Below are 12,782 nucleotides of genomic sequence, written 5' to 3'. Positions count from 1 at the left end.
CCCTTATTTAGTTATATACTTGGGTTACCCATATTTGAGAGATAGATATATAGATATATATTGAAAAAAGGCAAAATCAGGTGCGCAAAACTAATTATCAACAATAGTAAAAATGGTGTCAAATGAGTGCTGCCGTAATGTAATGGATGTACATAACACCAATGATATACAAAAAGACAAAATACAAAAGGCGCAAATCAGAGAGAACAGGTGGTTGAATACCTAACACCTGTCAGATAAATACGTAGAGTATCCTTATAAGAATCCAGAACGAGATATGATCTATAAAAGAGAAAAATGCCAATATGGTGATGTACGTTTTATCATATAAATAAAGCGCAAGAAAAGTGGCTACTTACAATGTAGCTGAAATAAACAGGCATGTAAGGACAGAGAGAGGCTGGTGATGTCAGGAACTCCTCTCAGGTTACACCGTGTTCACAATCACTGAAGTTCCCTTGGTTGAAAGTGAACTACACAGTCCCAATAGCCTTGAATAAGGCTTTGCAGCACAGGCAGGAGAATAAAATGTCCTTACTTCAGACAGACAGGGAGATCTGTTCAGAGACCCTCACCCTACCGGTTTTGTCTGTGAAAGACTTCATCTGGGGTATGTCATGTGATCAACCTGGAAGTCCTAAGTAGGCAATGCTAAGCCTTAATTGGCTTTGCAAATTTTATTCATGCCTTTCCTCGGGTGTTCCAGGTTTTTGACAGACAATTTTATTAAAACTTTAAATGTAATAAGAACCTTATATAAACAAGTAAAAATATGAAAATACATATAATTAATAGGAAAATACAATATATTCCAATTATATAATATAATAAAAATTATATAAGACATGTCAATTGCACAGTTTAAAACATGGATTTATGTCAATATTGCTGCAGGTACACTGAACTTTTGTATTTCTATATTATAACTCAATAGCTCTTGGAACAGTAAGAAAGGGAGAATTAAACTGTTTTTTAGATTAGGAAGGCACCCAAGTCAACATCTACATTTAGACCCAGAGGTGTCAATGTTTTTAATGTATGTATCCATCTGGTCTCAAGTTTTGAAATGCTATTAACGGTGTCCCCTCCTCTCCAGTTATATAACAATTTGTCTATTCCAATACATATTATACCAGCAGGATTTTTATCATGACGTTCAGCAAAATGTGTAACCTGAGAGGAGTTCCTGACATCACCAGCCTCTCTGCTGCAGTCACAGAAAGGAGTTTATCCTTACATGCCTGTTTATTTCAGCTACATTGTAAGTAGCCACTTTTCTTGCGCTTTATTTATATGATAAAACGTACTTCACCATATTGTCATTTTTCTCTTTTATAGATCACATCTCGTCCTGGATTCTTATAAGGATATTCTACGTATTTATCTCACAGGTGTTAGATATTCAACCACCTGTTGTCTCTGATTTGCGCTGTGTGAGTGTGTGTGTGTGAGTGTGTGAGTGTGTGAGTGTGTGTGTGTGAGTGTGTGTGAGTGTGTGTGAGTGTGTGTGAGTGTGTGTGAGTGTGTGTGTGAGTGTGTGAGTGTGTGTGTGAGTGTGAGTGTGAGTGTGAGTGTGAGTGTGAGTGTGAGTGTATATATATATATATATATATATATATATATATATATATATATATATATATATATATATATATAATTTTTTTTATTTTTTTAATATATTTATTAGATGGTTGTGTTTAATAATGTGGATTTTTGGACCTCTTTATATGTTTATACTGAGGATTAGTTACATTGTGCATAGATTGTTGCGTTAGTATGGTAACAGATGTTACCATTTATCAGTCAGGCACTTTCCTGAGTAATCCCCTACATTGGCCAATGAGGGTATTTATAGCCATCTTAAAGATTCTGACACTTCTGAGGAAACCGGGGATCCGGTGAAACGCATTAAGTGACTTCTGCTGGCCCTGTGCGGGACGCTGACTGCGGTGCTGATGAGTTCTCTGCTGAACCGGTGAAACATCTGGGTACTCCAAACCAGGAAGTGCAGGAGCCAGCCACAGGGGGAAGACAGGAGACACAGTGTTGCTGTGGAGAGGAGCGGTGTGCACACACAACAACCCAGCTGACGCCAGCCTGTTTCTTGTATCCGGTAGAAACTCCTCCCACAGGAGGCTGGAGTGGAGCACAGCCGTCAAAGAAGCGAGGGTAACAATGGTGGTGACTAAAGAACTTTATTGGACAACAGTGTACAGCTGATGGATCCTCTGACGCGTTTCAGCCCTCAGGCCTTTGTCAAAGAGTGATCCATCAGTCATAACGAGAACCTTAATATAGGCAATACAAATACGAACACCTGTGCAAAATGCTCATTAACAAATGAGCATCAGGTGAACAAGATGATATGCCTAACTACCATGAACAATAACACACAGATTAAAACCAGTACCAGATGTATAGAAACCCTATAGGATATATATATATATAAATACACACATCACAATTTTTTTATTGATATGTTTAAATATAAAACAATTACTATTGTTCTATTAAAGTTCATGTTGTTGTGACTGATATCCCATCCTATATTTGGGCATCCAATTACATATTTTGTTATTATCTATATACAAGTGTACCTATTGTTATAATATATATATATATATATATATATATATATATATATATATATATATATATAACCCAAATAGATAGCTACCGCAAGTATAAACTTGAGTGTAGCAAAATAAACAGCTGGTACATACATAGTAAAAACAATAAGAACAATAGGTACACTTGTATATAGATAACAAAATATGTAATTGGATACCCAAATATAGGATGGGATATCAGTCACAACAACATGAACTTTAATAGAACAATAGTAATTGTTTTATATTTAAACATATCAATAAAAAAATTGTGATGGATGACAGGAGAGGAGAGGGAGGGTAAGGGAAAGGTGGGAACAAAGGAGAAAAGGAAAAATAAATACAATTAGTCATGAAGGAAGTGTTGCAATTCCCACTCCACGTTTAAACCATTTGGTTGAAGAGTATTAAGAGAAAAAATCCATTGCATTTCTGTTTTGTTTAAACGATTAAGTCTGTCACCACCTCTGATATAGGGGGGAATATGTACAATGCCAAAGAATCTAAAATTCTTTAACCCACCAAAAGGACATAAAGTAAAATGTTTGGACACTGGATGTAGAAGATCCTTTTTGTTAATCAATCTGATATGTTCAGATATCCTGACATGTAAAGACCGGATGGTCCTACCTACATATTTGGCATTACATCCACAGAGAATAACATACACAACGTAACTAGTATGACAATTAATAAAGGTTTTAATTCTATATCTGTTGTCAGGATATAAAGTGTGTATTCTTTTGGTGGGTAATGCATATTGGCAGTACTTACAGAAGCCGCATTTGTGAAACCCTTTGGGTATGTTTTTCACACGTGATTGTTGTTCTGACTGAAAAAGGCTTTTGGAGATAGATGTAGCCAAAGTGTTTGCCTTTCTAAACGCAGATCTTGGTCTATGTTGGATAATTGGTTCCAAGTCTGGGTCCAACTTTAATACATTCCAATGTTTGGACACAATATGTTGGATTTGTGATGCCTGTTTGCTAAACTTGGTGATGAATAAAGGACTTTCAGAAAATCGACTCTTTTTTTGTGTTTGTTGTATATTACCTTTTACCAGGATTGTCCTATCAGAAATATCAGCATTCACAAAAGCCTGATGTACATCTTGTTTAGAATATCCTCTATCCATAAATTTAGAACTCAGGATCTGTGAATGCTGAAGAAATTTTTCTTGATTGGAACACAATCTTTTATAGCGTAAAAATTGGCCCTTAGGGATCCCACGAATTAGGGATTTAGGATGACTGCTCTTTGCATGTAAATATGAGTTCCTTGAATGAGGTTTGGTAAAGATATCGGTTTGAATGGTAGTATTGGGATCACCATGGAGTGTCACATCCAAATAATTAATTTTCTGTGTATCAGTTTGATATGTAAAATTCAAATTAATGTCATTAGTGTTTAAAGTGTGAATAAAAGTGTGCAAAGTATGTAAATCACCATCCCAAATGAAAATCAAATCATCGATATATCTTTTGTAAAAAATAATATTAGAACGAAATTTGTTAGTGCTACCAAAAATGTGAACAGATTCCCATAAGCCCATGAAGAGGTTGGCATATGAGGGTGCAAAAGAAGTCCCCATCGCCGTGCCCTGTGTTTGAAGATAGAAAAGTGAATCAATAAGAAAATAATTGTGTGTTAATAAAAATAAAATTGAATCATTAATGAAAGTGATTTGTGCTGTGGAAAGTGAAGATAACTGAAGATAGTGATAAATGGCTTTTAGGTCGTGTTGGTGTTCTATAATCGTGTACAGTGATGAGACGTCCATGGTGACCCATCTGTATCCCTCTTTCCACACAATGTTCTGTAGGGCAATTAATAGGGCTGTAGTGTCCTGTATAAAAGGATGGCAAAGTGCGCACAATGGGTTCTAAGAAGTGATCCACGTATCTGGATACACCATCTCCCAAAGATCCAATGCTGGAGACAATAGGTCGCCCCGGATGGCTCTCCAGTGACTTATGGATCTTTGGGAGATGGTGGAACACCGGCACGACAGGGGACTCACATTTAAGATATTGTCTCTCCTTTGTAGTCAAAACATGTAATACATCACCAAGTGCCAAAAGTATCTCTAACTCTGCCAAAAATCTCTTAGTAGGGTCTGTTCTCAATCTTGTATAAAAATGAGTATCGCCAAGCAGTCTAATAGCTTCCTCTCTATATTTAATCGATGACTGTACTATAATGGCCCCGCCCTTATCATCGTTTTTGATCATAATAGATTTAGCATTCTTTAATAAATTCAAATCTAACCTCTCTTGTCGAGTAAGATTGTCAGGTGTAGACAAAGAACCTGGAAAGGAAAACCCTTTGGCCAGCAGTCTGAGGTCTCTATCCACTAAACTCTCAAAGGTAGAGATACATGGTCCCTTAATACTATTAGGAACAAAAGATGAACGTTTTTTGAGACCGGAGTCTGTATGGCCAAAGAAAGGGGGCTCAATGGAAATATCAGTACAGCCTTCATCAAATAATGTTTGCATATCAAGATTGAAAACGTGTTCATCAAAAGAACAGACATTGTTATTCGGCAATTCATTATCAGCATCACAAGTGTCGTTATTAAAATCTTGAATAGTATGACCCTCTTTGGAATACAATTTTTTCAACGCCAATTTTCTTGTATATTTTTGAAGATCAATGATCGTTAAAAATAGATCGAAGTTCTCTTGAGGGGCAAAATTCAGTCCTTTATTCAACAGTACAATTTGTTGTGGTGTGAGGACCGTATCGGAGATATTGATAACATTACTTAATGAGGGGTGTAGAAGTATTTTTTCCTCTTGTTTTCTGAGCCATAAGATTTCTCTGTTCTTTTTGCCCCTTCTACACCTTTTCCGTTTTTTGCCGGAATATAATCTATATTTGAGGGGTTAGATCTTGATCGATCATCCTTAGAACTCAAATAGGTCTTATTGAAATAACCACCATCAGAATCTCTATTGTCATTTGTATTGTGTCTTGAAAAAGACACTGATGGTCTATCATTCGTATCAGACGAATCTGTATCAAAACTAGACCTTCGATCTGAGTGTGGTGATTTCAAAATAGACCTAGTGGCAGACTTATGAGTAATATTCTCATCTTCTGATGACATTTTACGGAGTGTAGAATGGAATGGGGTTCTAGACCTATCAAATTCTCGGGTAGAGCCTGACCTTTCCCAAGAATAAACTTAATTCCTCTCATAGTCAGTTTTATCTCTGAAAAACTTGTCCTGGTTTTTTGACACCACCCCTTTCTCCATTTTCTCAATATTTTGTAGGAGAATCTTGTCGTTGTGTGAGAAACGTTCCATATCATTAAATTTATACAGTTCTCTTTTAAGGGTATCAATCTCAGTGGTTAAGGATTTTTTCTCTTTGACCTTAAAACGAACTATTAGTTCCATAAATTGAGTAGAACAATTATCTAATATTTTTCTCCAATGTAATTCATACTCCTTGTCAGGGAAACCGAAAGAAGGCATTTTTTTCACCCGTAAACCTCTAGGAATGCGTTTACCCCTGAGATTGTTCTCCAAAGTTGTTATATCCCAGAAGATTCTTATATCTTGGGTTAGGAGTTTTTCCAACTTCACAAAATGATCTATAAGATCGGTGAGATTATCACAAGTGATGTTATCTGAGGTTTCATCAAAAATGTGTAATGCTCTCTTAGTTCTCTCAGAGTTATTCCCGCATTTCTGGACATAAGTTGTAATAGGTTCAGTCGTTGATTCATGTTCCTCATCCATCATGAAAAAATGTATATTCAAAAATCTTTAATAATGAATTAATTAAACATTTGGGATATCATATAAAATTGTATATATATCAGTAGTCACCACCAACCCTTTCATGGGAACAGGTCATCTCCATATCAATATTATGTAAACAATTAGTTAATCATAAGTCCCGGACTCCATGAAGTTTCGAGCAACCGGTACAAAGCAATGTTTCTTGTACATGTTTCTTGTATCCATTCTATGCTTGTTATTAACTAGCATCACGTGAGTGCAATACTTTTACCTATCTATAGATAAAATTTTAGCAGTCTATTCTATGTGGTTTTAATTTTCCAATAAAAGGTTCCCACACACCAAGACACCCAGAGATACTACTTTGCCCGTGTATTGGATATGCTTAAAAGAAATAGGAGTATGTGAATATGGGCTATAACAACTACCGGATTGAAAAAAGCAATCTCTACAAGGGTTTGAGCTGCAATTTACGATTATGTTTAGTTTTTAGGTTTTTTTTTTAATCTAAATCACGAAGCCATTGGCTTACATATTACACTAATTGAATTATTCACTACACTAATTTTCTAATTTAAGAATTTTTCACTTGGTTTAAATTGCGCCTTTTTTTGATATCACTATTTTCACAGTGCTGCAATGCCACCTGTGAGGAGTGAGGGGATTGCTGTCGAGACACTGCTGTGGGGGACAATTAGTCTGTCTCCTCAGGAAGTCAGGCCACTGCTCACAAGTTTCAAAAAGGTGCACGGGCAGCATCATATGAGGCCGAGTTTATAGTGGCGGCGTCACAACGTGCGCACACACGTCTGGCCCAATTCAGTACTTGGCTATAGTAGTTAGCTAAGTGCCTGCACACCTGCCATGTAGCGCGTTGACGTGGCAGCGTTTTGAGAAGACAATACATTTTGTCTTCTCCGGCGGCTATCATGTGATGTCAGTGTCACGTGAGCTGGTTCAGCCAATGAGGGCGAACCAGCTTCATGACGTGTTCGCCACGCCCCCAAACGCCTGCAACACTATGGAGCACTGATCACCTGTGCTACACCAGAGCGGCATGGATGGAGCTCACCTCCTGCAAGCAAGCGGAGTGTATGAGCTCAGCCTTCGTTCAAGGGGTAGCGCTACTCCCAACTCATCAAGGGCCCCACCGGTGCACCAATAGTGAGAAGACACACAGGGTACCCTTTTAGGAGAGACTGTCACTGAGAATTCCTGGGCTGGAGACAGTGGGATCACATTGCTATGTGAATGAACACATGTATGTTTATGTAATTAATGTTTTAGTGTGTATATGTTATGCATATGTTTACTTATGTTTGGCAAAGATAGAGAGATATAGATATTGTTCACTCCATCGCGTTGTGTGTGTTTATTGCGTAAAACAGGGGTGTGCAAACTGGATGGCGTGACAGTTTTTTTTGGGGGGGGGGGGGGGCGGCATTTGCAGAGGCCCTGGCGCTTTTCCCCGAAGCATTTAAGTTAAATGTGACCGGGCAAGGCCTCTGCAACCTCAACTTACTGGGATTCCGTAGGCTTCTGGACGTGTCACCATGGCAACGCGGCATCAAATGATGTTGTGGGGTTACGTGATATCACATGACCCGCTGCATCATTTGACACCGGGTCACAGGAAAGGGGGCGGGGCACAGCTCAGAAACTTTGCCTACCCCTGGCTAAAATATAATTTTCCTGGGAGGGATAACCCCTGTGTCACGGGAGGCCAGCACATTTGAACACCTTTTAACCAGGATCATTCAATAGGCAAAACGAGATAGTGGAATACTATGAGGTTTATTCGGGTAAAACCGCGTACACACAAGGAATTACAAAATACAGACAGAAGACACACTTACTGGGGGTGAAAACTAGCCTTAATTAGGTGCAGGGCGCCTGCTTCGGAAGGCTAAGGCTGGGGCCATGGTACTGCAAACCGTGTGGAGGCATCTGCATGCTGAGCGAACAGACTGCCTCAAGGCAGTGTTCGCATCCATGCGGCGTGCGGGCGCGGCCGCAGGAGGGGGCGCACGTTGCGTGAGAAATCTGTTAAACTTATTTATCAGCGCGACAGACAGGTCATGTGTTTGGTTCGTCCAATGAGGTTGAATCAGTTCCTTTACGTCACTGGCACGCCCCTAGACGGCGGACGTACCACGGCCAAAAAACGCACCCGCTTCAAGCGGGTGACATCACAGCCGTGCACGCCTCCGCACAGGCGAAGGCACTATGGACCTGGCCTTACTCTGACTTGGAAATCCTCCCGGGCTTCCTGGTCCTCTCTTCAGCTAAAAACCTTAGCGGCGATCGCCACGTTCGTTCCTGAGACCATGGACTTTGCATCTGACTTAGTCTCTGCTTGGCAGGCTTTCCTAGCTTCAGAAATAAAGAAATTAAGCCGGCTGCTCTGCTATTCGTAAGAGCAACTTTGAAAAGCCTGCCACGCTTCACCGACTTAAGTCACAAGATGGTCTGGTTCTCTGACTTGTAGATAGATATTGGAAAGTAGAGCACTACTTACACCAGAGAGCATATGAATTAAATTCCAAGAGAGAGTGCGTACCCATAAAAATAAGACTTTAATGGATCATCTAAAAACAGCTACATAACGGGGCAAAAGACCCCCACCCAACGCATTTCGAGCATAAGCTCTTTTTCAAGGCGACTAATTTCAATACTCACCAGCTGGTTTAAATACCAGTAGCCCGCACCGTCGTCCACTTCCTGAAAGTATCTGGAGTGACGTGGGTGTGATGACATCAGCGCGTGGAGACAGAGCATCAAAATCATACAACTTTATTAACAAAACTAAAAAAAGTTACGCGCTGACGTCATCACGCCCACGTCACTCCAGATACTTTCAGGAAGTGAACGACTGTGCGGGCTACGGGTATTTAAACCAGCTGGTGAGTATTGAAATTAGTCACCTTGAAAAAGAGCTTACACTCGAAACGCGTTGGTGGGGCCTTTTGCCCCGTTATGTAGCCGTTTTTAGATGATCCATTAAAGTCTTATTTTTATGGGTACACACTCTTGGAATTTAATTCATATGCTCTCTGGTGTAAGTAGTGCTCTACTTTCCAATATCTATCAATCTGCTGTGGAAAACGGAAGCACACCCTATTTGGAGGACCGACACAGGATCAGAGAGAACAATACCAACCCAACGTGAGTTTATGATTCTTTTTATTTACAATCACTAATACTTTCCATTTCGATATTCATATGTCTGGACACCAAGTTTTGAGGTTTCTTACTGCAGTGCTTGTGGAACCCTAGCCAGCTAGTTGAATTATAGTGGAGTAGTGGTGTTAATGGTTGGTATACTATCAAGGAAAATACTCAAGGATGCCACACTAAAGGAGCTTCATATGGATGAAAAATATATGCTTATATAAGCTGTTGAGTCTGTATTTTAGAGCACCACACATTCTCTTCCTATATGGCTCCCACCAGCCAATAGAAATGGGGGCTCATCTCTTAGCCGACGTCAGAGGAGGAGGCGTGCCAAGCCTGCTCGAAGAACCGGGTGAGTGGGAAATATGAATTAGCCAATGGGAAATGCGCCTACGAGCTGCATCTTCCGCCAGCTAACCCATTGCCGCCCACTGGGCAGGCTCCACCAGTCCCAAAAATGTGTCCCCATAGGGTGTCCTCTGTACTCCAGACCTGTGTCCTCTGTACTCCAGACCTGCCAAATCGCCCTTCCCCTCTTGACACACTCTCTCCTTTAAACTCCGATGTCTATGCAGACATCCCAGAACCTATGTAGATGTCCGGGCTGACTGTATAGACATTTATACAGTATGCACTAAACATTATGAAACATGTTTTTAATCAAGTATATGTCTTAGGGAACCTTATACCCGTGAGGGAAATGGGTCTGGGATACTTGGGATCTAAAACCAGGATTCTGGGGGACCCTGTGTAGCCCCGGTGTAAGTCACCCCGCGTGTCCGCAAACCATGACTGCACGTCAGGGAGAATTACGGGACTACTGGTAACTTTGTCCCCCAAACTCCTGCAAACAAAACAAATACATTTTAACCCAAATATCCCACCTGAAAAACTCACACTGCTGAAGTTTCAAGTTTCTGGGACAAGGGGAACAGGTTAAAGTATAGCAAAAAAATGATATTGGGAACTTGGGAGTCTGGAACCACTACACAGCCCAATCTTAGAACTTGCTGGAAGGGCATAGATATTACATAGGGTTACATCACACTTCCATAAAACCACATCTTTATGTACAAACACGTACCCGCAAATCATACACTATTTGCGGGTAAAAAAATCAGTACTACGGGTATCTCCGGTCAACAACACTTTACACAGTTTTTAACCCTATTTGCCCCCCAACCCTTCTGTTACCAAAGTCCCTGTCCTGCAGCTATTTCCAAACAGGGACCCTAACCAGACCTGGCACCCTAGCTTATAATCCTGTAGGGACAGTATAATGGGAACATGGGTATAAGGAAACACATGGTATTACAATATTGAACCCAAGGTTGACACGGTATTTAGGGGCAGCCAGTCAGGCTTCATCTTTATTATGAAGGTCAGCTACCCCCTACCGTCACACACTGGTCTTAGGCAGGGCTCGTCAGGTGGAGGCACCGACAAACTCATTACCCCAATCTCTCATTAAGCAGAGGCTCAGGGTCCATCCCAATTACCACACGTGAGCACCAGGTACAACTTCCCCCCACCTTCGTGGGAATACTCGGAAAAAGGGGTGTTACACCTATATCATCCGACATTAACAGAGGACCTAAAGTATACCTATTTTTAGGAGCTGGGGGGTCTGTAAATGCCCACAACCGTTAATGAATGGTTGGACCAACATCTAAACAGTAGATAAAGTAAATCCTGGAGGCTTTATAATCTCTGCCCTTATGCAAATAAAAGTGGTTTTCAAATCAAATTTACATTCCTAAGCATTGGTAATAAATCCTAAAATCAGACGTTCATGCATGAATGGATGTGTGGGATATTGGAGAAGCAGCAAGAAGTGCTGTCAAAAGGCGAAGTAGTTATCAGCTGCACAATGTGGGGCAAACTCACTGCAGATGTTCAGCTATGACCAACCAGCTTACCAAGTGCCTCAACTGGGCAAAAAAACAAAGTCTGATTTATAAAGCACTGGTGAGAACAAGACAAGAAGTCATGAAATGTATCAACCCAATCATTCCTCAAAGGATTTATTATTCTGCCAATAGTATTTGATCAAAGCTGTAAATCCCATGCGTGTGATATATTACACCTCGTTAACTACAGCACTACAAGCAGCTGTAACACAACACGTCCTACTGCTGCAAAAAAAGTCAAAAGAAAAACATATTGGGAGCAAACTTTCCCGAGAACAAAATCCTTACCAGAAAAACAGTTGCGAGCAGAAGTTCGCCGTCTGCAGCGGGTTGGGTTTGCCTTCCTTGTGCACAGGCTCCATGCTCTTCTCTACCTGCTCCGGTCCTGTGAATCACCGAGCCTCCTGTGCATTACGAGAGCTCCTGGGTATGGCACTGGTCAGGGTACAGTATGCAGCCGCTGACTGGAGCCTCTGCTGACCCGCGCACACTAGTGCTTGCCTGCTGCAGCGCCGGCTCTGCCCGCCTCCACACACCCCGCCTTCTGATTGGACCGGAAGCGGCGCCCAATAGAACAAGACCCGGCAGAGTCTTCACTCCACATGGAGAGCGCAAGACACAGCTTCTACCCATCAAAAGAGCAGCCTGGGGTGAGAACCCACACCTGATTGGAGCCCCGTACGTGTAGAAAGTGGGCGGTGCAAGCTGGGCCCGTCCTCTGCCGGTGTGATACTGATAAATGCCTGTGGCTGACGGGCGGGACATCACAATGAAATCATGAACCATTCTAATTCTTTATGGATATGATTGAAGTCATAGGTTTATATTGCAAATGTATGATTTGTGCTATATTGTGACCTGATCGCCTTCCACAATCACATGCATTATCAGGGAGACATAAAAGACAATGCATGTTCATTACCAGTATTATAAAGTTACCGGCACTGTATCATGCAGAGTGTAAGTGTCCCAGACCGGTATTACACCCACAAACCTTTGTATCGAAGCCCTTTCACCTACTGTAATCCTCACATCACACCTCATTCAATGTAGTATCTGCTTGTAGCAAAGGGAATATACTGTAGTCATCGTGGTAATCTGGTATCGTAATCAACCATATGTCTGTAGTCTCAGAACAATTCATGTTACTATCTAATAATAATAAAAAAACGGTACTGATATACAATACGTTATTGTACACTTTATTATCTTTGAAAAATATCACTATGAATTTTACATTTCTATGACAACATCCTCTCGGCAGACTTGTCATTTCACTGATTTTCGGTGACTCTCACTAATTTGTAGTCAGTCATGCTCATTTTTAGCATCAGC

At 40.7% G+C, this 12,782-nt stretch overlaps 1 protein-coding gene across 2 annotated transcripts in view; it reads right to left on the bottom strand.

The window, feature by feature from the left end:
- Nucleotides 1-11,990, bottom strand: part of ABCC4 (ATP binding cassette subfamily C member 4 (PEL blood group)) — a 356,776-nt gene extending 344,786 nt beyond the window's left edge. For both annotated transcript variants that reach the window (XM_075590857.1, XM_075590858.1), the window contains exon 1: nt 11,736-11,990. In XM_075590857.1, coding sequence (XP_075446972.1) covers nt 11,736-11,809 — 74 coding nt within the window. In that variant the 5' untranslated portion in view covers nt 11,810-11,990. The remainder of the gene's footprint in view (nt 1-11,735) is intronic.
- Nucleotides 11,991-12,782: the final 792 nt, after the last annotated feature.

Source organism: Ascaphus truei, chromosome 3, assembly GCF_040206685.1.
Source record: "Ascaphus truei isolate aAscTru1 chromosome 3, aAscTru1.hap1, whole genome shotgun sequence".
Classification (NCBI taxonomy): domain Eukaryota; kingdom Metazoa; phylum Chordata; class Amphibia; order Anura; family Ascaphidae; genus Ascaphus; species Ascaphus truei.
This window is presented reverse-complemented; position numbering and strand designations above follow the sequence as displayed.